General features: G+C 44.5%; 1 protein-coding gene across 1 annotated transcript in view; it reads left to right on the top strand.

Annotated features, from left to right (window-relative positions):
* Positions 1-2,176: 2,176 nt before the first annotated feature.
* LOC126424691 (collagenase-like) overlaps positions 2,177-27,190 on the top strand; it is a 90,261-nt gene continuing 65,247 nt past the window's right edge. Inside the window, exon 1 of the mRNA XM_050087417.1 lies at positions 2,177-2,513. Coding sequence (XP_049943374.1) covers positions 2,177-2,513 — 337 coding nt within the window. The remainder of the gene's footprint in view (positions 2,514-27,190) is intronic.

Genomic DNA, 27,190 nt, shown 5'->3' with positions numbered 1-27,190 from the left:
ATTCGTGCTGCTATAAAAAGAGCGATGAAGGAAGCATTCAACCACTACCACAGTCATACCTTAGCAAAAGATCTTGCTGAAAACCCAAGGAAATTCTGATCTTACGTAAAATCGGTAAGCGGGTCGATGGCTTCCATCCAGTCACTCACTGATCAGTCTGGCCTGGCAACAGAAGACAGCAAAACGAAAGCTGAGATTTTAAATTAAGCATTTGAGAAATCTTTCGCGCAGGAGGATCGTACAAACATACCGCCGTTTGAATCTCGTACAGATTACGACATAATGATAGACATCCCTGGGGTTGTGAAGCAGCTGAATGGGTTGAAAATAAATAAATCGCCAGGCCCTGATGGGATTCCAATTCGGTTTTACAGAGAGTACTCTACGGCATTGGCTCCTTACTTAGCTTGCATTATCGCGAATCTCTTGCCCAACGTAAAGTCCCGAGCGACTGGAAAAAAGCGCAGGTGACGCCAGTATATAAGAAGGGTAGAAGGACGGATCCTCAAAATTACAGACCAATATCCTTAACATTGGTTTGTTGCAGGATTCTCGAACATATTCTCAGTTCGAATATAATGAATTTCCTTGAGACAGGGAAATTGCTGTCCATGCATCGGCACGGCTTTAGGAAGCATCGCTCCTGCGAAATGCAACTCGCCCTTTTTTCATATGATATCTTGCGAACCATGGATGAAGGGTATCAGACGGATGCCATATTCCTTGACTTCGGGAAAGCGTTTGACTCGGTGCCCCACTGCAGACTCCTAACTAAGGTACGAGCATATGGGATTGTTTCCCAAGTATGTGAGTCGCTCGAAGACTTCTTAAGTAATAGAACCCAGTACGTTGTCCTCGATGGTGAGTGTTCATCGGAGGTGAGGGTATCATCTGGAGTGCCCCAGGGAAGTGTGGTAGGTCCGCTGTTGTTTTCTATCTACATAACTGATCTTTTGGGTAGGGTGGATAGCAATGAGCGGCTGTTTGCTGATGATGCTGTGGTGTACGGGAAGGTGTCGTCGTTGAGTGACTGTAGAAGGATACAAGATGACTTGGACAGGATTTGTGATTGGTGTAAAGAATAGCAGCTAACTCTAAATATAGATAAATGTAAATTAATGCAGATGAATAGGAAAAAGAATCCCGTAATGTTTGAATACTCCATTAGTAGTGTAGTGCTTCACACAGTCACGTCGATTAAATATTTCGACGTAACATTGCAGAGCGATACGAAGTGGGACAAGCATGTAATGGCAGTTGTGGGGAAGGCGGATAGTCGTCTCCGATTCATTGGTAGAATTTTGGGAAAATGTGGTTCATCTGTAAAGGAGACCGCTTATAAAACACTAATACGACCTATTCTTGAGTACTGCTCGAGCGTTTGGGATCCCAATCAGGTCGGATTGAGGGAGGACATAGAAGCAATTCAGAGGCGGGCTGCTAGATTTGTTACTGGTAGGTTTGATCATCACGCAAGTGTTACAGAAATGCTTCAGGAACTCGGGTGGGAGTCTCTAGAGGAAAGGAGGCGTTATTTTCGTGAATCGCTACTGAGGATATTTAGAGAACCAGCATTTGAGGCTGACTGCAGTACAATTTTACTGCCACCAACTTACATTTCGCGGACAGACCACAAAGATAAAATAAGAGAGATTAGGGTACGTACAGAGGCATATAGGCAGTCATTTTTCCCTCGTTGTTTGGGAGTGGAACAGGGACAGAAGATGCTAGTTGTGGTACGAGGTACCCTCCGCCACGCACCGTATGGTGGATTGCGGAGTATGTATGTAGATGCAGATGTATCATAGTTACAGAATAAATTTCCATTTTCGCACCAAAGATATTCTCGCAGTGCGCAGCAGAGATATTGCCTTGTGTAGACGCCAAAGATTAGACATCACAGTAGGCAGCAGTGAACCATCTGACGTTCGATTAACAAATGACGGTACATGATGACAGTCTTGTCTTCCACGGTAAACAAAATCCCACGTCTCCTCAAAAGATTAACCGATGCATGAAACACTATGACATGCTGTTAGGTTTCGATTCTAACTTCATCTCCGCTTCTACAAGGAGCTCGAGTTAAAATGCTGCTCTAGAGTATTGTGTGACGACCTTGTATTAGCACAATATTTGATAGTACCTCTACGCAAGAGGAATCAGCGCAGAATTCCCAATGAAGCATCGAGCGGCACATCGCTGGAACACGGTGCAAGTTTGCTGGTTGGCCGCGTGGGGCGCTGCCATCGCTTTGGTCCACTGCGGTCTCAACACGCCGGAGGAAATACGGAAGGGCATGGAGGCGTGGGAGCGGTGGCGTCGCACGGCGAACAGCGAAGGACATCCGGAGGGCAGAGTATTTGGAGGCTTCGAGACTCACGTCGGCGTTTATCCCTTCGCCATTTACATGCAGATCAGGGAACTTGACAAGTTTTGGCATTGTTCGGGCAGCATCGTCGCTACGGAATGGGTTCTATCGGCGCGGCACTGTGCAGGACATGCGGTGTGGGAAGGTGAGCAGCCATGACATCTTTATTGCTTTGTGGTGATAATACACTCACGCTGGCCGCAGCTCTTCCGTCAGTAATGGTCCGCGTGACGCGCTCTGAATTAAGGGAAGTGAATACGACAAATTGTGACTCGTGTGTTGATAGTCAATCAAATTCTCGTTCGTTATTTCCTATGCTTCGTAAATAAAGTTAGCTGATATCTAGTGCTATTAGGTCCCGAGTTAACCACTTACTCGAAAATTGTGGCAAGGTCGGAAGTAACATCTATCTACAACTACATCCATACTCCGCAAGCCACCTGACGGTGTGTGGCGGAGGGTACCTTGAGTACCTCTATCGGTTCTCCCTTCTATTCCAGTCTCGTATTGTTCGTGGAAAGAAGGATTGTCGGTATGCCTCTGTGTGGGCTCTAATCTCTCTGATTTTATCCTCATGGTCTCTTCGCGAGATATACGTCGGAGGGAGCAATATACTGCTTGACTCTTCGGTGAAGGTATGTTCTCGAAACTTTGACAAAAGCCCGTACCGAGCTACTGAGCGTCTCTCCTGCAGAGTCTTCCACTGGAGTTTATCTATCATCTCCGTAACGCTTTCGCGATTACTATATGATCCTGTAACGAAGCGCGCTGCTCTCCGTTGGATCTTCTCTATATCTTCTATCAACCCTATCTGGTACGGATCCCACACTGCTGAGCAGTATTCAAGCAGTGGGCGAACATGCGTACTGTAACCTACTTCCTTTGTTTTCGGATTGCATTTCCTTAGGATTCTTCCATTGAATCTCAGTCTGGCATCTGCTTTACCGACGATCAACATTATATGATCATTCCATTTTAAATCACTCCTAATGCGTACTCCCAGATAATTTACGGTATTAACTGCTTCCAGTTGCTGACCTGCTATTTTGTAGCTAAATGATAAAGGATCTATCTTTCTGTGTATTCGCAGCACATTACACTTGTCTACATTGAGATTCAATTGCCATTCCCTGCACCATGCGTCAATTCGCTGCAGATCCTCCTGCATTTCAGTACAATTTTCCATTGTTACAACCTCTCGATACACCACAGCATCATCCGCAAAAAGCCTCAGTGAACTTCCGATGTCATCCACAAGGTCATTTATGTATACTGTGAATAGCAACGGTCCTATGACACTCCCCTGCGGCACACCTGAAATCACTCTTACTTCGGAAGACTTCTCTCCATTGAGAATGACATGCTGCGTCCTGTTATCTAGGAACTCCTCAATCCAATCACACAATTGGTCTGATAGTCCATATGCTCTTACTTTGTTCATTAAACGACTGTGGGGAACTCTATCGAACGCCTTGCGGAAGTCAAGAAACACGGCATCTACCTGTGAACCCGTGTCTATGGCCCTCTGAGTCTCGTGGACGAATAGCGCGAGCTGGGTTTCACATGACCGTCTTTTTCGAAACCCATGCTGATTCCTACAGAGTAGATTTCTTGTCTCCAGAAAAGTCATTATACTCGAACACAATACGTGTTCCAAAATTCTACAACTGATCGACGTTAGAGATATAGGTCTATAGTTCTGCACATCTGCTCGACGTCCCTTCTTGAAAACGGGGATGACCTGTGCCCTTTTCCAATCCTTTGGAACGCTACGCTCTTCTAGAGACCTACGGTACACCGCTGCAAGAAGGGGGGCAAGTTCCTTCGCGTACTCTGTGTAAAATTGAACTGGTATCCCATCAGGTCCAGAGGCCTTTCCTCTTTTGAGCGATTTTAATTGTTTCTCTATCCCTCTGTCGTCTATTTCGATATCTACCATTTTGTCATCTGTGCGACAATCTAGAGAAGGAACTACAGTGCAATCTTCCTCTGTGAAACAACTTTGGAAAAAGACATTTAGTATTTCGGCCTTTAGTCTGTCATCCTCTGTTTCAGTAACATTTTGGTCACAGAGTGTCTGGACATTTTGTTTTGACCCACCTACCGCTTTGACATAAGACCAAAATTTCTTAGGATTTTCTGCCAAGTCAGTACATAGAACTTTACTTTCGAATTCATTGAACGCCTCTCGCATTGCCCTCCTCACACTACATTTCGCTTCGCGTAATTTTTGTTTGTCTGCAAGGCTTTGGCTATGTTTATGTTTGCTGTGAAGTTCCCTTTGCTTCCGCAGCAGTTTTCTAACTCGGTTGTTGTACCACGGTGGCTCTTTTCCATCTCTTACGATCTTGCTTGGCACATACTCATCTAACGCATTATGTACGACGGTTTTGATCTTTGTCCACTGATCCTCAACACTATCTGTACTTGAGACAAAACTTTTGTGTTGAGCCAACAGGTACTCTGAAATCTGCTTTTTGTCACCTTTTTCTAAACAGGAAAATCTTCCTACCCTTTTTAATATTCCTATTTACGGCTGAAATCATCGATGCCGTAACCGCTTTATGATCGCTGATTCCCTGTTCTGCGTTAACTTTTTCAAATAGTTCGGGTCTGTTTGTCACCAGAAGGTCTAATATGTTATCGCCACGAGTCGGTTCTCTGTTTAACTGCTCAAGGTAGTTTTCAGATAAAGCACTTTAAAAAATTTCACTGGATTCTTTGTCCCTGCCACCCGTTATGAACGTCTGAGTCTCCCAGTCTATATCCGGCAAATTAAAATCTCCACCCAGAACTATAACATGGTGGGGAAATCTACTCGAAATATTTTCGAAATTATCCTTCAGGTGCTCAGCCACAACAGCTGCTGAGCCAGGGGGCCTATAGAGACATCCGATTACCATGTCTGAGCCTGCTTTAACCGTGACCTTCACCCAAATCATTTCACATTTCGGATCTCCGTCAATTTCCTTCGATACTATTGCACTTCTTATCGCTATAAACACGCCTCCCCCTTCACTGTCCAGCCTGTCTCTGTGGTATACATTCCAATCTGAGTTTAGGATTTCATTACTGTTTACGTCTGGTTTCAGCCAACTTTCTGTCCCTAGTACTATATGGGCGTTGTGACCGTTTATTAATGAGAGCAGTTCTGGGACCTTTCTGTAGATGCTCCTGCAGTTTACTATTAGCACATTAATATTGTTATTCCCTGTTGCATTTTGCCTACTCTACCTTTCCGCGTCTCAGGAGGCGTCTTGTCGGGCCAAGGGAGGGAAGTATCTAACCTAAAAAACCCCCATGTGCATTCCACACGTACTCCGCTACCCTCGTAGCCGCTTCCGGTGTGTAGTGCACGCCTGACCTATTCAGGGGGACCCTACATTTCTCCACCCGATAGCGGAGGTCGAGAAATTTGCACCCCAGATCTCCGCAGAATCGTCTGAGCCTCTGGTTTAAGCCTTCCACTCGGCTGCAAACCAGAGGACCGCGATCTGTTCTGGGAACGATACTACAAATAGTTACCTCAGATTCCATCCCGCGAGCGAGGCTTTCCGCCTTCACCAATTCCGCCAACCGCCTGTACGAACTGAGGATGACCTCTGAACCCAGACGGCAGGAGTCATTGGTGCCGACATGAGCAACAATTTGCAGTCGGGTGCACCCAGTGCTCTCTATCGCCGCCGGCAGGGCCTCCTCCACATCTCAGTTGAGACCCCCCGGCAAGCAGACAGAGTGAACACTGGCCTTCTTCCCCGACCTTCCCGCTATTTCCCTAAGGGGCTCCACACCCGCCTAACGTTGGAGCTCCCAATCACTAATAAACCCCTCCCCCCGTGTGCCTGCTCGGACCTTGCTGAAGAAGCAGCCACATGTCCACTCACAGGCAGAGCGGGCGATGCCACACGGCCAGCCTCCACATTGACCCTCCGCCTCGTGCGCCGCGAACGCCGCTGAACCCGCCACTCCCCTTGGGGAGAGGGTGGCCCAACCACGAAGATGTCTCGACAGCAGGGACAGTGGGTGAAGCATGTAACACCTGGGGTGTACCTTGCGACGCTCCAGACTCCCCACTGCCGCTACACTCCGATGCAGCAGCCTGAAGACGGCTGACCGCGGCCATCAACACGCTCAGCTGTTCGCGAACAGTGGCCAGTTCCTCCTGCGTCCGTACACAGCAGTCACACATCCTATCCATCCTAAGAAATCAATTTACTGAAGAGAGTTAATCAACCTTTAACTAGGCTGCTAATTCACTAAAGGCGGCTGTTTATTCACTAAACTGTGGTTGCTAGGCACTTCTTGTAGAAAACAATGAAAATAGCACTACCTGTCTCTGGACTGTATTGAAAACGAACACTAGCGCTACTGGCACTATGGTTGACAAAAGGGACTCTCTGACTGTGTTCAAAACAAACACGAAATCTATGGAACCATTAATAGCACTCGACAATTAAAGCTTCCTAAAAGCAAATACACACGGAAGAAGAAGTGACAAGTAAGAAAAATACAGTTAATACTTAAATTAAGGTAGCTCGCTGCACAGCAGACGTGAAGCAGACGGCAGTTACGACGACACTGACTCTACTGGCACTATGGCTGACTCATAAATGAGCAGACGATTGCAGTGGTGAATGCAGATCTCAGGCTAAACTACAGATCGCTACGGTCGCAGGTTCGAATCCTGCCTCGAGCATGGATGTGTGTGATGTCCTTAGGTTAGTTAGGTTAAGTTCCACAGTGCTTAGAGCCATTTGAACTAAACTACAGATCAATAGATTACCACAATTATTCTCTAGTGTTCACATTCGTTGGATTCTCCAAATCGCAACGAATTTAGCATATTCTAATCTAATCTAGACATTAGAATACGCTTCAGATAATCAAGACGTTAAATGTGATTGCTGGCAGTTTCACCCACAACGATTTACGCTGTGCTGTTGGTTTTATTTATTTATTTATTCAACCAGCCCAGAACAGTGTGTTTAGTCCCTCTCTTTTGTACAGTGTTTTTTACGTCAGCTCCTTTAGAAAGAACAACAGTTTTAATGCTACAAATAGTAATAAAACGGCTTGAATTTATGTAGAGACAGTGAAAATTATTAAAAGCATCTCGCATTGAAGTATGCCCCATATTTCGCGATTCTATAAAACTCTGCCAATCTTCGGGATTTTGCGTTCTTTGAAATTTGGCATAATCAACATTAAAATTAATAATAATCAAATCAATATTAGTTAACTTCGCGCTCTCCATCTCGGAAACAAAAATAATTAATTTGCATCTTCCGCCGCAAGAATCGTTAGATTCAGCTATTCTCACTGGTTACCCTCTACTAAAACCTAAATGGTTACAACCAACGGTAACGAATTGCCAACAACGGCACTCAGTAGAAGAACCGCTGACATTGTAAGTGCACCGTAATTAGCGCCAGGCTGATATGTATATTCACGACAGCCACTGCTCTGAAAGTTGTTTTTCAATCTGACTGTTGAACAGACCAAATTAGATGGCAAAATCGCAAAACGTGAAGTAGTTATGATTTTCTGATGCGCTGTTAGGACCAGTTACGGTAATGCGAACCCAGCTTTGCAGCTCCGAAAAGCCTATGCTTCCTGAGTAATATGTAAAAAACTGCGAATTTTTTGGACTTGTTTTAGCTAGTTTCTCATAACTCGTAAACTATGCGCTTTCCGATGGTAATTGTGGGGTCTTGCCCACTCGTCGCTAATAGGGTGCCTACGGAGTGCAGCATTCTCGGAATGCTACACAGCAATTCAAACAAATAGCATTAGTAGTTTTATTTCTAGAAAGCAGATTGACAATACTCAACTTTGGAGATTTACAAGTAGTAGTCGAAAAATTGGAATTTTGTGGTAAGTTCCTATGGGACCAAAACTGCTGAGGTCATCGGTCCCTAGACTTACACACTAATAAATCTAGTTTAAACTAACTTAGGACTAACAAGGGGAATGCCTCAGACACGGCCAACCGATTCAGCTCAAATTTGGCAGGTCGCTTGAGTACAACCTAAAACGATAATCTAAGATATTTTGGGTGAACACCCTCGAAATTTTGAAAAAACCGCCCCTAAAGTTTATGACGAGCAATCGACTCAAAATTGGCGGGATCGATAGATAATTGTAAATAGAGCATTTTTCATCATCAGGTATAGGGTCCGAAAATGCATACTTTTCCAGAAAACGAGGTAAGAAACTTTTACAACTGCCGCTTCTGTACCCACATGGTAAACGCTTTTCGCCGACAGCACCGATAGCGCAACGGCCAAGGTAATTGGCTGGGACTTGGAGAACCCGGGTTCAAATTTCGAAGAAACCTAGCGGATGTTGTCCTTTTCGTTTGTACGTTTCCATATCTCAGTTAATAGGGATAGGAGGGCTAATAAGGTGAGTATTATTATCATTCCTTATTGATTTACTTACCTTATCAACCCTCCTATCCCTATCAATTGAGATAGGGAAAAATACAAACGAAAAGAATAACATCCGCCACTTTTCTTCGAGATTCGAACCCGGGTTTTCCGATTCCCAGCCAATTACCTTGACCATTGTGCCATCGGCGCTGTCGGCGAAAGGCGTTTACCGTGTGGGTACAGAAGCGGCAGTTGTAAAAGTTTCTTTCCTCGATATCTGCAAAATTTTTGCGTTTGCGGACCCCATACCTGATGATGAAAAATGCTCTGTTTACAATTATCTATCGATCCCTCCAATTTTGAGTCGATTGCTCGTCATAACCTTTAGAGGTGATTTTCTCAAAATTGCGGGGGTGTTGACCCAAAATATCTTACAGTCCTTCGTTTTAGGTTGTACACAAGCGACCTGCCAAATTTGAGCTGAATCGGTTGGCCGTGTCTGAGGCCTTCCCCATGTAAGCACAACATACGAGGTGTGGCTAGAAAAAAACCGGACTAGTACTGGTGAAACAATAAAACGAATACAATAAGGCTGAAAGTCGCGTGGCCTGTCACGTGACTGTCGCTCCGCCTACTGCTCGAGTTTCATCTGCCTCCTGCACTCAGTCTGCCCGTGGCGTCTGTTTTAAGTAGTTGACGTTTTGTCTGTGCGTCGGAAAATGTTGAGTGTACAGAAAGAACAGCGTGTTAACATCAAATTTTGTTTCAAACTAGGAAAATCTGCAAGTGAAACGTTTGTAATGTTACAATAAGTGTACGGCTATGATTGTTTATCGCGAACACAAGTGTTTGAGTGGTTTAAACGATTTAAAGATGGCCGCGAAGACACCAGTGATGACACTCGCACTGGCAGACCATTGTCAGCAAAAACTGATGCAAACATTGAAAAAATCGGTAAACTTGTTCGACAAGATCGCCGTTTAACAATCAGAGCAGTGTCTGAGTTAACAGGAGTTGACAAGGAAAGTGTTAGGCAGATTCTTCATGAAAGTTTCAACATGAACAAATTGTGTTCAAAAATGGTTCCAAAGTGTCTCACAATTGGACAGAAGGAACGCCGAAGAATGATTTGTTCTGACATCCTGGAAAACGTTGAAAGTGATCCCACCTTCTTACAAAATGTTATTACTTGCGATGAATCGTGGTTTTTTACTTACTATCCCTAAACTAAACGCCAATCGATGCATTGGAAAACTCCTGGTTCTCCACGACAAAAAAAAGCACGAATGTCAAAATCGAAATTCAAGGCAATGATGATTGTTTTTTTTTTTGACATCAAAGGGATTGTGCACATTGATTGGGTACCAGAGGGACAAACAGTGAATCAGCATTACTACATTAGCGTCCTGGCTACCCTACGTGAGCGAGTACGGAGAAAACGGAACGATTTGTGGAGAAAAAAGTCATGGATCCTTCACCAAGACAATGCCCCAGCTCGCAGTGCGTTGTCAGTGAAGACGTTTTTGGCAAAACACAACATTCCCATTTTAGATCATCCACCCTACTCACCTGATTTGGCCCCCTGTGACTTTTTTCTTTTCCCTAAAGTCAAGTCAGCTTTGAAAGCAACTAGATTTGAGACTGTTGAAGCAGTAAAAGAAAAAGCGACGGAAGTAATGTATGGACTTACCGAAAATGATCTGCAGCATTGCTATGAACAGTGGAAAATTCGTATGGAGCGGTGTAGTGACCGAGGAGGAGAGTACATTGAAGGGGATAACATGAAATTGTAAATAATTGCAAATAAATGTTTTTTCCAGCATCAGTCCGGTTTTTTTCTAGCCGCACCTCGTACATGCATACCCGAGGGAGGACTCGAACCTACGTCGGGGAGAGCCGCGCGAACCGTGACAAGGCGCCTCAGATCGCGCGGCTACCCTGCACGGAATAGTAGTCGCAAACGAGGGGTGAAAAGCGATACAATTTAGAGTCCTTGATATGTGGACTGTTCAGGCAAGATGACGCACGTCACTGATAAATAACGCCCGCGATCCGGTGTCGATCCGACCGGCCAAGGCTAGCAGGAGCGCCGTTTGTATTTACTTCTTCCAGATGTCGTTCCTGGCGAGGCGTGGTCCGATTCCGTGCACCACTGGCCGGCGCTTCCCCACCGCCTTCTCTGCTATTGCGTTCCGCATACTCGTTCCGGCGTTAGTGGTTACGCCAGAACAATAATAGTTCTTTCCATTTATAAATTGCACAAAATATGAAACAATTTAAATGCAACTGCCGCTCTAAACGTGAGATGGTTTCTGGGATCTACATCTACATGGATATTCTGCAAATTACTTTTAAGTGCCTGGTAGAGGGTTCATCGTACAACCTTCACAATTCTCTATTATTCCAATCTCGTATAGCGCGTGGAAAGAATGAACACCTATATCTTTCCGTACGAGCTCTGATTTCCCTTCTTTAATCGTGGTGATCGTTCCGCCCTATGTAGGTCGGTGTCAACAAACTATTTTCGCATTCAGGAGAGAAAGTTGGTTATTGGAATTTCGTGAGAAGATTCCGTCGCAACGAAAAACGACTTTCTTTTAATAATGTCCAACTCAAATCCTGTATAATTTCTGTGACACTCTCTCCCACATTTAGCGATAATACGCAACGTGCTGCCTTTCTTTGAACTTTTTCGATGTACTCCGTCAGTTCTATCTGGTAAGGATCCCACACCGCGCAGAAGTGTTCTAAAAGAGGACGGAGAAGCGTAGTGTAGGCAGTCTCCTTAGTAGGTCTGTTACATTTTCTAAGTGTCCTGCCAATAAAAAGCATTCTTTGGTTAGCCTCCCCTACAACATTTTCTATGTGTTCCTAAATACCTAGGTATTTAGTTGAATTTACGGCTTTTAGATTAGATTGATTTATCATGTAACCGAAGTTTAACGAGTTCCTTTTAGCACTCATGTGGATGACCTCACACTTTTCGTTATTTAAGGTCAACTGCCACTTTTTGCACCTTTCAGATATATTTTCTAAATCGTTAGGCAGTCTGTTGGGGTCTTCTGATGACTTTATTAGTCGATAAACGACAGTGTAATCTACAAACAACCGAATACGGCTGCTCAGATTGTCTCCCGAATCGTTTATATAGATAAGGAATAGCAAAGGGCCTTTGGGAACGCCAGAAATCACTTCTGTTTTACTCGATGACTTTCCGTCAATTACTACGAACTGTGACCTCTCTGACAGGAAATCACAGATCCAGTCACATAATTGAGACGATATTCCATAAGCACACAGTTTCGCTAGGGGCCGCTTGTGTGGTACAGTGTCAAAAGCCTTCCGGAAATACGGAACCGATCTGAAATCCCTTGTCAAGAGCACTCAGCACTTCATGTGAATATAGAGCTAGTTGTGTTTCACAGGAGCGATGTTTTCTAAACCCATATTGACTGTGTGTCAATAGACCGTTTTCTTCGGGGTAATTCATTATGTTCGAACACAATATATGTTCCAGAATCCTGTTGCATATCAACGTTAACGATATGGGCCTGTAATTAAGCGGATTCCTCCTACTACCTTTCTTGAATATTGGTGTGACCTGCGCAACTTTCCAGTCTTTGGGTACGGATCTTTCGCCGAGCGAACGGTTGTATATGATTGTTAAGTATGGGGCTAATGCATCAGCATACTCCGAAAGGAACCTAACTGGTATATAGTCTGGACCAGAAGACTTGCTTTTATTAAGTGATTTGAGTTGCTTCATTACTCCGAGGATATTTACTCCTACGTTACTCATATTGGCAACTGTTCTCGATTCGGGTTCTGGAATATTTACTCCGTCTTCTTTTGTGAAGGCATTTCGGAAGGCTGTGTCTAGTAACGCTGCTTTGGCTGCACTGTCTTCGATCCATTGGTATCGTGCAGAGAAGGCATTGATTGTTTCTTGCCGCTAACATGCTTCACATACAACCAGAATCTCTTTGGATTTTCTGCCAGGTGTCGAGACAAAGTTTCGTTGCGGAAACTGTTATAGGCATCTCGCATTGAAGTCCGCGCTAAATTTCGAGCTTCTGTAAAGGATCGCCAATCTTGGGGATTTTGCTTCTGTTTAAATTTGGCATGTTTGTATCGTTGTTTCTGCAACAGTGTTCTAACCCGTTTTGTGTACCAAGGAGGATCAGCTCCGTCGTTTGTTGATTTATTTCGTATAAATCTCTCAGTTGCTGCCGATACTATTTCTTTGAATTTAAGCAATATGGAACATCATATATTAGGAATATCAAAAATCAACATTTTAAGTTTTACTCTTGTATTTGGCTGTATATCGACATAACTGCCCAACCTGCGACAAAAGTTATGAGAATAGAAGTTTCAGAAATTTTTATTTGATTTCATTTAAGAAAAAGATTAAGTTTCTGTGCCTAGTGCCGGCCGGTGTGGCCGAGCGGTTCTAGGCGCTACAGCCTGGAACCGCGAGACTGCTACGGTCGCAGGTTCGAATCCTGCCTCGGGCATGGATGTGTGTGATGTCCTTAGGTTAGTTAGGTTTAAGTAGTTCAAAGGTCTAGGGAACTGATGACTACAGATGTTAAGTCCCATAGTGCTCAGAGCCATTTGAATTTGTGTCTAGTAATTCTCTTGAAATTGTACAAAAAGAAAAAGTCAGAAAACGGAATTTTTGAAGCAATGAGCCTAAGCACTAATTAACAAAACTGTGGGCATTTAACAGAGAAAAATTGCATAGCATCGTGTTTAAAGTAAAAAGTAAGTAAAGGAAAATAAAAAATTATTTAAATGGGCTTCCGTTTGTGTAGACCGGTGTGTTTATCCCTTTCAGATGCTCATTCATAGTTTCACCACCATGCATCCGTCACTTGATTTTTGGGAATGCCATCAGTGAAGTTGTGTTTTTGCTGCGTTTTACGAAAATTGAATACCGTAATTTAGAGCAACATTATGTAACCAAGTTTTGTGTTAACCTTAGGGAATCGGTGATGTGACCTTTAAAAAGTTGAAACACGCCTGTAGGGAACATTCCTTATGAAGAGCACAAGTTTTTCGCTGGCACAAATCATTTTTGCAAGGGTGAGGACACGTTGAAGGTGAACCTCGCTCAGGGGGTCACTTAACTTCAGAAACCGACAAGAACGTCAAATGAGTGCGTGCTCCTGTGATATTACACCGACTTTTAACAATAAGGGTGATGGATGACTTGTTCAACTTCACAAAGGTGTCCTTGAGAGGACCAGGAAAAGGGTAAATCGAGTGAGACCGAACATTGCAGATACATGGATGCTTCATCATGACAACGCCCCATGTCACATGGCCATTTCTTCCACGGAATTTTTGACTTCGAAAGACATTCCTGTTGTTCTACAGCCCTCCTGTTCACTTGATCAGAGTCCTTGTGACTTTTTTCAAGACCAGAAATTGGGTAGGTCATTTTGCGACTCTGTAGAACATTCAAAAGAATGTGACCGACATGCTGAAAGCGCTACCATATATATGTTAGCCGTGTGGCTAGGACCTCCTGTCGGGTAGACCGTTCGCCTGGTGCAGGTCTTTCGAGTCGTCGCCACTTCGGTGACTTGCGGCTCGATGGGGATGAAATGACGATGATAAGGACAACACAACACCCAGTCCCTGAGCGGAGAAATTCTGCGACCCAGCCGGGAATCGAACCCGGGCCTTTAGGTATGACATTCCGCTGCGCTGACCACTTTTTTTGTTTTCTTTTCTCTACCAACTTTTTTTAATAAGGAAAAAGGCGTCGTTCAGTTACGACAAACAAAATTAGAATGTACATCCGTAGCAAAAACAGAACAAGAGTACCTTCGAAACCATGAAACAGAATTTGAAACTGATAGTACGATGTATTTTACAGACGAATGGAAAAACTGGTAGAAGCCGACCTCGGGGAACATCAGTTTGGATTCCGTAGAAATGTTGAAACACGTGAGGCAAAACTGACCCTACGACTTATCTTGGAAAATAGATTAAGGAAAGGAGAACCTACGTTTCTAGCATTTGTAGACTTAGACGAAGCTTTTGACAGTGTTGACTGGAATACTCTCTTTCAAATTCTGAAGGTGGCAGAGGACAAATACAGGGAACGAATGACTATTTACAATTTGTACAGATGGCAGTTATAAGAGTCGAGGGGCACGAAAGGGAAGCAGTGGTTGGGAAGGGAGTGAGACAGGGTTGTAGCCTATCCCCAATGTTATTCAATCTGTATATTGAGCAAGCAGTAAAGGAAACAAAAGAAACATTCGGAGTAGGAAATAAAATCCATGGAAAAGAAATAAAAACTTTGAGGTTCGCCGATGACAATGTAATTGTGTCACAGACAGCAAAGGGCCTGGAAGAGCAGCTGAACGGAGTGGACAGTGTCTTGAAAGGAGGATATAAGATGAACATGAACAAAAGCAAAACGAGGATAATGGAATGTAGTCGAATTAAGTCGGGTGGCGCTGAGGAAATTAGATTAGGAAATGAGACACTTAAAGTAGTAAAGGAGTTTTGCTATTTGGGGAGCAAAATAACTGATGATGGTCGAAGTAGAGAGGATATGAAATGTAGACTGGCAATGATGAGGAAAGCGTTTCTGAAGAAGAGAAATTTGTTAACATCGAGTATAGAGTTAAGTGTCAGGAAGTCGTTTCTGAAAGTATTTGTATGGAGTGTAGCCATGTATGGAAGTGAAACATGGACGATAAATAGTTTGGACAAGAAGTGAATAGAAGCTTTCGAAATGTGGTGTTACAGAAGAACGCTGAAGACTAGGTGGGTAGATCACGTAACTAATGAGGAGGTATTGAATAGAATTGGAGAGAAAAGGAGTTTGTGGCACAACTTGACAAGAAGAGGGGACCGGTTGGTAGGACATGTTCTGAGGCATCAAGTGATCACCAATTTAGTATAGGAGGGCAGCATGGAGGGTAAAAATCGTAGAGGTAGACGAAGACACGAATACACTAAGCAGATTCAGAAGGATGTAGGCTGCAGTACGTACTGGGAGATGAAGAAGCTTGCACAGGATAGAGTAGCATGGAGAGCTGCATCAAACCAGTCTCAGGACTGAAGACCACAACAACAACAACAACAACAACAACAGTACGATGATAGATAATAAAGAAGGAAAAATGTAAGTAAATCCTGCAGGCCATTCCATGTGCATGGTCGGCCGTAGTGGTCAAGTGGTTCTATGCGCTTCAGTCTGGAACCGCGCGACCGCTACGGTCACAGGTTCGAATCCTGACTCGGGCATGGATGTGTGTGATGTCCTTAGGTTAGTTAGGTTTAAGTAGTTCTAAGTTCTAGAGGACTGTTGACTTCAGATGTTAAGTACCATAGTGCTCAGAGCCATTTGAACCATGTGCATGGCCCATCGGCGTATGGATTCCATGTTTCAAGTTGATAAAAAAAATTCGCAGCGTGTGGAGCCCCATGAAGGCGGTCATCCTCGCCCGGTACTCCCCAACTGTGAGGGGGGTTATCGAAGAAACTGCGCAAATAGTTCGCAAATAGCTGTCGGGTCGGGGTGTACGCTCGAGGGGGCTACGACTATCCTGGAGAAATTGTCAGTAATCAAGCACCATCTTCTCATCATCTCGAAAGAGGTAGAATATGGACATGCCTTTAAACCATGTGAGAGCGTGAGTCTTCGCAGGCGGGAAATACGTATCCTCTGGACAAAGGGGGAGCCGTGGCTCAATTGTGCGAGGCGCGATACGTAGGTAGCAGGCGAGGATCTTCTGCACTAGCAGCCATACCTCTAACGCCGATCCACATGTTAAACGGTGTTCGTCAGTATCCACGAGGTGGCAACGTGGGCAAAGAGGGGAATCCGCCATCCCAATAGCGTGCAGCCTTTGTCGTGTTACAACCTTCCCGTTCACCACCTGGTACCACGCGGCTCGTACCCGTGTGGGGAACCACTCAGCTACCAGGGGTGGACAGGGCTACCATGCTGAAGCTTCAGCGCTGCTACCAAGACTGGGAACGACTCCGCGGTGTGTAGCTGAACTATGGTACATAAAAAATCAGTCTCATTACATTTCTCACACACCTCGTGAGTTATTAAAAACTCATACATTTCAATAATTGAAAACTCTCGATGTTTTGGTTTCTTCCCGGTTACTGGTGGTCTGAGACGCGTTCCAGGACAGAAGTAGGTTGCTAGGACTGCTCGTCTGTAGACGGATAGATCGTCGAGTCGTCTTCATCCTAGTAAATCAGACTCCTAGCGACGTTGTGGCAAGTCTTCGCAGAGCAGGGAGTGCAGAAAGCTGGGAGCTTAAGCCCACCTCTCTGGCAGCTGCAAGCTTCAGTGCATCCCTTGTAGCACTTACACGAGAGCGATTTGAGAAGTTTTGTTGGGGCTGGTTTACATAATGTTATTATTGGCAGTAGGCCAAAGTTGCTCGATGACCAACCTCACTCTGTGGCATCCTTCGCCATACCCAAACATTTTTTCGCTTGACGGCATGTGCGATACGAATGAAACAAGAGGGCCTCTTTGGTTGGAGCAAAAGCGCCAGGTCCCCTTCGCAGTGGCTACTGATCTGACATACAGGCGAACCGAAGACCTTTTAGGGAGTCGTTGGATGTTTACCATCCAAACAGAGCCATCAGGCACTTCTCTCCGACTACAATTTCGTGTCTCACATCTGGGAAGAGAAACACGGTGGCTCAGTCAGATAGCTGGTCTTCTGAAAAACACTCCACAGTTTTGTTTTTCCCTGCCAGGAAAGAGGAGAGGTCACGACCGAAAGAAGTGGTGGAATACTCTGCTGTTTTTCTGACAGAAAACATTTCGGACGGTCGAGCCCAAGAAGCAGAGCAGAACAACGAGTAAGTCACATCCTCTCCAATCTCGTTTAGTAGAATGCGCTTTTATCGAGGGCGGTACTGATAATGTTGCGGTTGCATGTGCTGTTGTCATTTTAGTTTCAGTGCCCTAGAATCCAAATGCAGGGCTCATCTAGCCGTTGAGGCATCTCATATTGGAGTCGTTGGATAACATTTTTTCCTGAGGCATTTTGATGATAAGTAGAAAAAAAAATTATTCGTTTTGCAATTGAAGTATTCCTGTGGGCCCCATTCTGAGGGTAATGACCAAACATCACTGAGAAGTCGTTGCGAAAGTTCTTTAATGTGTAGGCGGTGTAGATAGCTCTGGTGTCGGAAGGCACGGAATTTGAATGGGCGCCGGAGGGTGCGGACCTGGGTACCCACGAGGGGTCTCTGGTCCAGCGCGCCCCAGCGCCACGAGCCTCGCCGTGCGAGTGCGCCACTCTCCGTTCTACGTGAAGTTCACCGCCAATCGCGTTTCCCGCGGTCAGGTATTTAGGTGGCCGCGCGGCGCTACCTCGACCAGCCGATCATTGTTGGCAAAACCATCCCTTCCCTCCGTCTCCTCGATTTCTATATCACCATTTATGGCCATCCTATCGCCCTCACTCCCACCCTCAAGTACCTTGTCGTCACCCTCGACCGTCGCCTCTCCTGGACCCCACCATCTTCACACAATCCAAACCAGGGCACGCTCCCAATTCCGTCTCCTCAAGCTCCTTTCTGGCCGTACATGGGGTCTGGACCCCTCCACCATCCTCCACACCTATAAATCCCTCATCCGCCCTATCCTCTGCTACGCCCACCCTGCATGGATCCTCGCCCCTCCTACCTTCACAATCCCTTCACATCCTAGAACGCCATGCGCTCCGCCTCGCCTATCACATCCGTCTCCCCTCCCCCACACGGATCCTCTATTACCTTATTCTGTTCCCGCATCTCCTCCTTTTCCTCGAATGGATACGGATCCTCTACACCTCCCACGAACTTGATCCCCCTCACCCACTTGTCTCTCCCATCGTCTCCCACCACCGCCTGCTGCCGCGCCTGTATTCCCACGTCCCACCTGCTCTCCATCTCTCCACTCTCCATACCCTCGCCCAAGGTGGCTTCCACCAACTCCCCCTCCATCTACCCCTCCTACCAACTTTGATCCTCCCCTTCCACACCCTGTGTTTTTCCCTTAGGGCACCCTCTGTCCCTCCTCCCTTCCTCCCCCCGTCTCCCCCAGGCTTGCCCTACCCCCCTACCTTCTTTCCTCCCCCTCCCATCTCCTCTGCCACTGGCATCTACACCCTCCCCTCTCCCTCCTCCCCCACCTTTTCCCCTTTTGGCAGGTCTCTGGACTTGTACACATCAAGTGAAACATTCGCGCATGTGAGGTCATCATCATCGGTTCTTTGTGTGTGCCGTCATGTTAGTGCTTCAGTGTTTCACCGCCCACGCTCCATTGTTCACGTGTGTCATTTCAGTCATCAGTGTTCGTGAACAAGTGTTGAACGTTTTTATTTTACTACACCTGTGAACGGCTCCGTGTTTTTCACCCATGTGTCTATTGTTTTTTGTCCACCATTATGTTTTGTTTTTCTGTGTCTTCCTTGTTTCTGTTTGTACTATCTGTGGCCGAAGAGCGGCGTAGTATTGCTGCTGCCGGCCCACCTTTGAATAAGGTGTTCAAATAACAATAAAGCAAAAAAAGCTACCTCGGCAGTCCTGCTACTCGCCATAGTTTGCGTGTGGATATCGGTCGTACTGTGTTCCAATTCCGTGTGCAGAGATACCTACTGTCACTGTTTGGAGGCTTCCAGCGTGATTGTTGTTTCGCCGTCTTTATCACCTCAGTTCTTGCTTGCATGCCTCGTGTTGTGTCCTGATCGATCGTAGCGTCTGTCGTCCCCTACTTGTTTGTTTGTCCTGTCTATTCGTAGTTAGCGATACCTCCAGCTGCCCCCCCCCCCTGCCCCCTCACTCTCACCATCTACATCTTCATCTACATCTACATCCATACTCCGTAAGCCATCTGACGGTGTGTTGCGGAGGGCACTTTGAGTACCTCTATCGGTTCTCACTTGTATCCCAGTCTCGTATTGTTCGTGGAAAGAAAGATATTCGGTATGCCTCTGTGTGGGCTCTAATCTCTCTGATTTTATCCTCAGGGTCTCTTCCCCAGATATACGTAGGACGGAACAACATACTTCTTGACTCCTCGGTGAAGGCGTGTTCTCAGAACTTCAACAAAAGCCCGTACCGAGCTACTGAGCGTCTCTCCTGCAGAGTCTTCCACTGGAGTTTGTCTGTCATCTCCATAATGCTTTCGCGATTACTAAATGATCCTGTAACGAAGCGCGCTGCTCTCCGTTGGATCTTCTCTGTCTCTTCTATCAACCCTATCTGGTACGGATCCCACACTGGTGAGCAGTATTCAAGCAGTGGGCGGACAAGTGAACTGTAACCTACTTCCTTTGTTTTCGGATTGCATTTCCTTAGGATTCTTCCAATGAATTTCAGTCTGGCATCTGCTTTACCGACGATCAACATTATATGATCATTCCATTTTAAATCACTCCTAACGCGTACTCCCAGATAATTTATGGTATTAACTGCTTCCAGTTGCTGACCTGCTATTTTGTAGCTAAATGATAAAGGATCTATCTTTCTGTGTATTCGCAGCACATTACACTTGTCTACATTGAGATTCAATTGCCATTCCCTGCACCATGCGTCAATTCGTTGCAGATCCTCCTGCATTTCAGTACAATTTTCCATTGTTACAATTGTTGTTCATTAAGCGACTGTGGGGAACTGTATCAAACGCCTTGCGGAAGTCAAGAAACACGGCATCCACCTGGGAACCTGTGTCTATGGCCCTCTGAGTCTCGTGGACGAATAGCGCGATCTGGGTTTCACACGATCTTCTTTTTCGAAACCCATGCTGATTCCTACAGAGTAGATTTCTTGTCTCCATAACAGTCATTATACTCGAACGTAATACGTGTTCCAAAATTCTACAACTGATCGATGTTAGAGATAGAGGTCTATAGCTCTGCACATCTGTTCGACGTCCCCTCTTAAAAACGGGGATGACCTGTGCCCTTTTCCAATCTTTTGAAACGTTACGCTCTTCTAGAGACCTACGGTACATCGCTGCAAGAAGGGGGCAAGTTCCTTCGCGTACTCTGTGTAAAATCGAACTGGTATCCCATCAGGTCCAGCGCCATTTCCTCTTTTGAGCTATTTCAATTGATTTTCTGTCCCTCTGTCATCTATTTCGATAGCTACCATTTTGTCATCTGTGCAACAATCTAGAGAAGAAACTATAGTGTAGTCTTCCTCTGATCGAATCGTTTCGGTGCCAGATAGCCTTGTGGGGAAGGTTTCCTCCATCCATTACTACTAATGTTCTGGCTCCAAACGAGATGTTTTGGGAAAGTGGAGTGAAAGTGGCATCGATAATTTTTTGTCCTTTTACGCATCCCTCGTCGTTGAACAATGTCTCAGCGCGTCAGGGGCCAGTTACAATTTAAAACGTCCTATCAGTCTATTGTCCGACTGCTTAGTGACACACAACCTTTGAAATATGGTGAGTGGGTCCACATTAACACGATTGTTATGCATTTTAACCAAGTTAGCGATTGTCGCCAAATTTGGCACCCTGTCCTTTCTGTGGTGTCACCGCCAGACACCACACTTGCTAGGTGGTAGCTTAAATCGGCCGCGGTCCATTTAGTACATGTCGGACCCGCGTGTCGCCACTGTGTAATCGCAGACCTAGCGCCACCACCAAGGCAGGTCTCGTGATACGAGAGAGCACTCGCCCCAGTTGTACGAGAACCTAGCTACCGACCAGATGTACGAAGCCTTTCTCTCTCATTAGCCGAGAGACAGAATAGCCATCAGCTAAGTTAATGGCTACGAACTAGCAAGGCGCCATTAGCCATACAGTGATTGTACTTAAAGTCTCCTGTGTATCGTCAAGATCGATGTACCACAATGATTGAGTAAAGTTAAGTATTAAACCTGCTCCGTACTTTTCTTCCTAACATTAATTACGTATCCTGTTCCAGTACTTCACGCCCGTCTGCGTTAGTCTAGCTTGCCTTTTCAGCCATCTCAACTTCACGGTGTCGGCCCAGCTACCGACACAACACTTTCTTTTGTAAGTTATAGTCCCAGACGAGTTACTTTTGTAATTCCTTCAACACGTTTTTCTTGCTTTAGGTCGCGGTTTATTTCAGCACCTCCCACGATTCCACTGCTGATGAACAGACTTTTATCAGTAGTTGTAAATGGAGGATGGATACCGAACCAGTCATTAAGTATCTCCTTGTCAACAGTGTTTCGTATGACTGTGTTGGCTTCATATTGACATGTTATTCTGATGGTATAGAAGAAATAACCGAAAGTCGTTCCAGCTCCTTGCAGAGGTTTAGCATGTACATCATTCCTCCAGTTAACCTAGGAGGCACGCCGTTGTATATACCGCGACCATGTATTAATCCCCCCCCTACCCCCCTCCCCCCACCGGCTCTTCATTCGTCTCATTAGAACCTGTTAGATGCTGTCGACACACCTGATCAAATATTATCATATCTGTGAATCGTAGTTTCCTTTAGTAAAAATAGTAAATTCCTTTGGGACCATGCGGAGTTGTAGGTTACTTATGTCTTGTAAATATTGATTAGTACTTTTAGTGTAAAAAAAAAATTTTAAAAATGGTCCACTGAGTGAAAGGAGGAGAGCATTTCGCTTATTGTGTCCATGTGAAGCTTCCAATCCCCGATCCTCTCTGCTTGAGTGAACTTCTTCAATAAGTACCGTCATCCGATAATAAAGCACTCAGGGCTTAGATGTGAAACCTTCCCGTCTCCTCTATATCTCTTTTGTTACGCAACCTTCCCTTCTATAATAACCTATGAAACCTTCCCATAGGATTTCTATCTCTTGCTCAATAATAACAAATGAAATCTTCCCTTCGAAATTAATTCTCTTTCTCAATAATAATAACTGCAATCTTCGCCTACAAATTTAAAAGCTGTTTATTAAAAGCGATTTGCTGATTATTTCGACGAAACATAGAATGTGTCGTCGTCGTGGCCCTCAGTCGTTACCTGCATTAACCCAAAACTGTTCCTTACCTTTTTTACTGTTACTGGATCGCCATCTGACTGCTACATCGAACTGCGACATGAATAAACTTACTCTGTTTTACTGTACTCTATTAGCTGCAGGTGGACTGTCATAATAAGTGGCTGCATTTATTATCAAAGCTGACGTTATTCTTTAATAGGAAAGCTGACGTTATTCTTTAATTAATTTGACTGAAGTTACGTAATTCATAGTTAAACATTTTCTTGACAACAATAAAATTTTTGCAAAGTTTTACGTTGATGGTTTTTGGGATGGATTATAACCAGTAATGCATTATTGCTGGCAAAAATTAATTATATTCTGAAAACGATTCTTCAGATATTTACTGTTGGTAATGAAATGATTTTACAAACGTTCAAATGGGACATACTTTTTACAATAATCTTATAACTAGCATTGCGCAAACATACTTTCAGTAGTCTTGAGTTTCTAAAAAAAAAAAGCAATAGTATTAGTTCCTCTAATGATAATAGTTAGACGATGTCTCTGTACATCCGTTTATAATCTCTTGTAAATCATAGCTGGTGGCTGGCAGGCACACCGCTCCTCTCAACCTCTCACTTCAGACCTGCTACCGACTCGCTTCACATCTCGCTTGCTACTGACTTCCTACGAACTCTAAAGTGCGGTCTCTCCCGCCAACAATGCTTTCTGCTGCAGACATTCCCTGCTACCATTACAAAATGTATCAATGCGCGGCCTATCCCGCTCTTTTCTTAAAATGTATCCATACGCGGTCTCTCCAGCCCTTTTTAAAATTATGTCAATGTGCGGTCTCTCCCGCCAACAATACTTTGGTGCAGACATTCCCTGTTACCACAATTATTTCCAAAACTACAAATATTAATTATTCCTACTTAGTCCTATTAATAAAATATAAACATCTTTCATAAATTGTGATTTGACAATAGATAATATACACGTCTTACAGATGTAAGGCCTTCTCTTTCCAAGTTTTGAATTTGATGATTACAATCCGGACAGTTTCATTCTCTCTGGCAAAAAGGAATAAAGACCTCTCACTTTTATTTAACATGTTCTCAGTTTCTGGTTATTCATCTCATTTAGCTGAACCTCGTTAAAAAATCAAATTAATCAAGATTTGTCAACATATGAACTCTCAAAAGCCTCGAATACGAATGCCAATGGAGAACTTTGTAGGCATAATTCTCGCCTTATATTCTAGCAACCAATTCCTTGAGGTTACTTCCTGACATCGTGGCGCCAGTCGCTATCATAAACGAAATAAGCAGATTGAAAATCACCTAACCTCACCACCACGGTACTCAAATCAGAATGTTGTCAATCCCCGACAATGTCTCCGGTTTTCATGTAAAGAGGTTGACAACACGGCACAAAGCACGTATTTTTACCGACAGCTTCGCTTTTGCACTGGTGACAAGAAGAGACGCCAGTGCGATATTATAATCTGTTGGTGGAACCTGAATAAATGGGAGAAAAAGAATTTTTGAGCATTTGAAATCAGTCACTTCTTCCATAAATCCATTCCAGCCTGGAACACAGGAGATGCTGGAGGTTTTTCCAAACAACCACAGCAAATCTTCATATCTATCATACGCCACAACCTAATGGTTTGTGGCGGAGGGTACTTCTGGCACCGCTAACTGATCCCCCACTTTCCTGTTCCACTCGCGAATGGGAAGAATTACTGTCGGTCAGCTTCTCTATGAACTCTAATTTCTCTATATTTCTCGCAGTGGTCATTTCGCGAGTTGTTTGTGGGGTACAGTAAAACATTGCCTGACTCTTCCTGCAAAGTGTTCAAATGGTTCAAATGGCTCTGAGCACTATGGGACTCAACTGCTGAGGTCATTAGTCCCCTAGAACTTAGAACTACTTAAACCTAACTAACCTAAGGACATCACAAACATCCATGCCCAAGGCAGGATTCGAACCTGCGACCGTAGCGGTCTTGCGGTTCCAGACTGCAGCGCCTTTAACCGCATGGCCACTTCGGCCGGCTGCAAAGTGTTCACTAGAAATTTCAGTAGTAAACCACTTCGTGATGCAGAAGACCTCTCTTGTAACGTCTGCCACTGCAGATTGTTGAGCATCTCTGCAACGCCCTCGCAGCGGCTAAACGATCCTGTGACGAAACGCGCCGCTCTTCTTTGGCTCTTCTCTATCTCTTCTGTCACATCTACCTCGTAAGGATCCCAGATTTATGAACAATACCCAAGAATCGGTCGAACAAACGCCTTGTAAGCCACTTCCTCCGTGAATGGGTTAAGTTTCCTTAAGATTCTTCCTATGAATCTGTCTGGCATCTAGCCGGCCCGGCTACAGTCTGGAACCGCGTGACCGTTACGGTCGCAGGTTCGAATCCTGCATCGGGCATGGATGTGTGTGTAGTTCAGGTGTGTAGTTCTAAGTTCTAGCGGACTGATGACCTCAGATGCTAAGTCCCATAGTACTCAGATCCATTTGAACCATTCTGTATGGCATCTGCTTTTCCTACCATTTGTTTTATGTGGTCATCCCTCTTAAGATCGCTTTGGATAGTTATACCTACATATTTTACGGTAGATACTGTTTCCACCAATTTGTTGTCAATAGTGTAGTTGTGCAGTACCCGCCAGGGTAGCCGAGAGCGCTGGACTCGGGTAGGTGTCCCGGCCCCAGATCGAATCCGCCTGGGGCGAGGGCCGGTGTGCCAGCTAACTTGGATGTGGTTTTAGGCGGTTTTCCACATGCAGCTAGGTGAATATTGGACTGGTCCCTACGTTCAGCCTCAGTTACACGGCTCTCAGACATCTGAACACATTCGCACTATTCCATCGATTTCGCAGACAGTTGGGGTACACTAATTCCTTCCATGGTGGTACGGGGTGGCGACAGCAATGGCATCCGGGCATCCCTTAAAATAAACATGCCACATCCGCTTAACCAGCAGACCCCACAATTCGGGATAAATGCTTGCAAAGAGAGAGTTTAGTTGTACAGTAGCAGGTTTCTCTTTCTATGTATGTTGAATATGTTACATTTATTTACGTTCAGATATGTATGTATTGTTAACAGTAAAGGTCCTATCACACTTCTTTGGGATACTCCGAAAATTACCTTTACATCTGTCGATGTTGTTCCGTTAAGAGCGGTGTGTTGAGTTCTGTCTACAAGGCAGCCACAAATCAGGTCTAATGTTCGGCAGCCTCGTATTTTTTAAATTAAACGGCAGTGCAGACGGTGTGAGGTGCCTTAATGAAGTCAAGGAACGCGGCATCAACGCAAGCGGCGGCGTTTACAGCGCTAGGGATCTCATGGAGGAACGATATGAGTTGAGTTTCGTAAGGTCTCTGCGGAATCCTTGTCGAAATTTATACAGCACATTTTCATTCTCCAAAGGTTCACAATACGGGAGCATAAAACATGTTCCGTAATTCTCCATCAGATCGACGTCAGCCGTTATAGATCTACAATTGTGTGCATCTGCCCTGTGGCCCTTCTTGGAAACGGGAATGACTTGCGCTTTCTTCCTATCGCTAGATACCATTCGTTGCTCCTGAGACCTCCGATAAACAGCTGATTGAAGCTGAGCAAATTGTGTCGCATAATATTTGTAGATTCTTTCAAGCATCTCATCTCGTCCTGATACCTTGCCAATACTAACCGCTTACAGTTGCTTTTGTATTCCACAGTCACTTACCTTAACAATTGTCATTTAGATGATTGAAGGGATGATCTTATTACAACCTTCCGCAGCGAAACAATTTCGAAAGACCGAATTCAGTATTTTGGCCTTCTCTTTGTCATCTTCCGTTTCGGTGCCAGTATGATCGCGAGAGACTGAATAGATGATTTAGATCGATGTAAGGCTTTTCTCAGCTAGGTTTTGGCTTTTCTCGAATCTGTGACGAAAGCTTGAACTTCCCCTTTGTATGTTAAGAATGACAGTGCTGCAAAAACTCTTACGTTATTTGATTTTCAAACAGCTGAGCAAACTGAACATACTCAGACAGTTCTCTCTTTACTTATTCTGATTATCACTTAACTGACATACAATATTTTTAGCGCAACGGAGTCTGACTTCAATAATCCCTACAAAAGAATGGCCCTGACTAACCGTAACCTAAACCTTTCACGAATCACTTACCCCACAAAAATCTTCGTTATTCGAACTACTACAATACAGCGAGCGCCAATGCTGCCAGCTAAATAAAAGATTCTAACTACTGAAGGCACTAACTACTGATAGGCATAGGTAGCAAATGAAAGATTTTGATAAAGAACAAACAATGTATTTAAATTAATAGTGTTCAAAAGTCATTATATATATATATATATATATATATATATATATATATATATATATATATATATATATATATATATCAGTTCATGACATCCAGTCTTACAAATTTCCTTTTTCTGACAGACACACGTCCAGATCGTGCTCTCATAGTAACCTCTCAAAACTCTGGCATCT

Source organism: Schistocerca serialis, chromosome 10 (assembly GCF_023864345.2).
Source record: "Schistocerca serialis cubense isolate TAMUIC-IGC-003099 chromosome 10, iqSchSeri2.2, whole genome shotgun sequence".
In the NCBI taxonomy this organism is placed as follows: domain Eukaryota; kingdom Metazoa; phylum Arthropoda; class Insecta; order Orthoptera; family Acrididae; genus Schistocerca; species Schistocerca serialis.
This window is presented reverse-complemented; position numbering and strand designations above follow the sequence as displayed.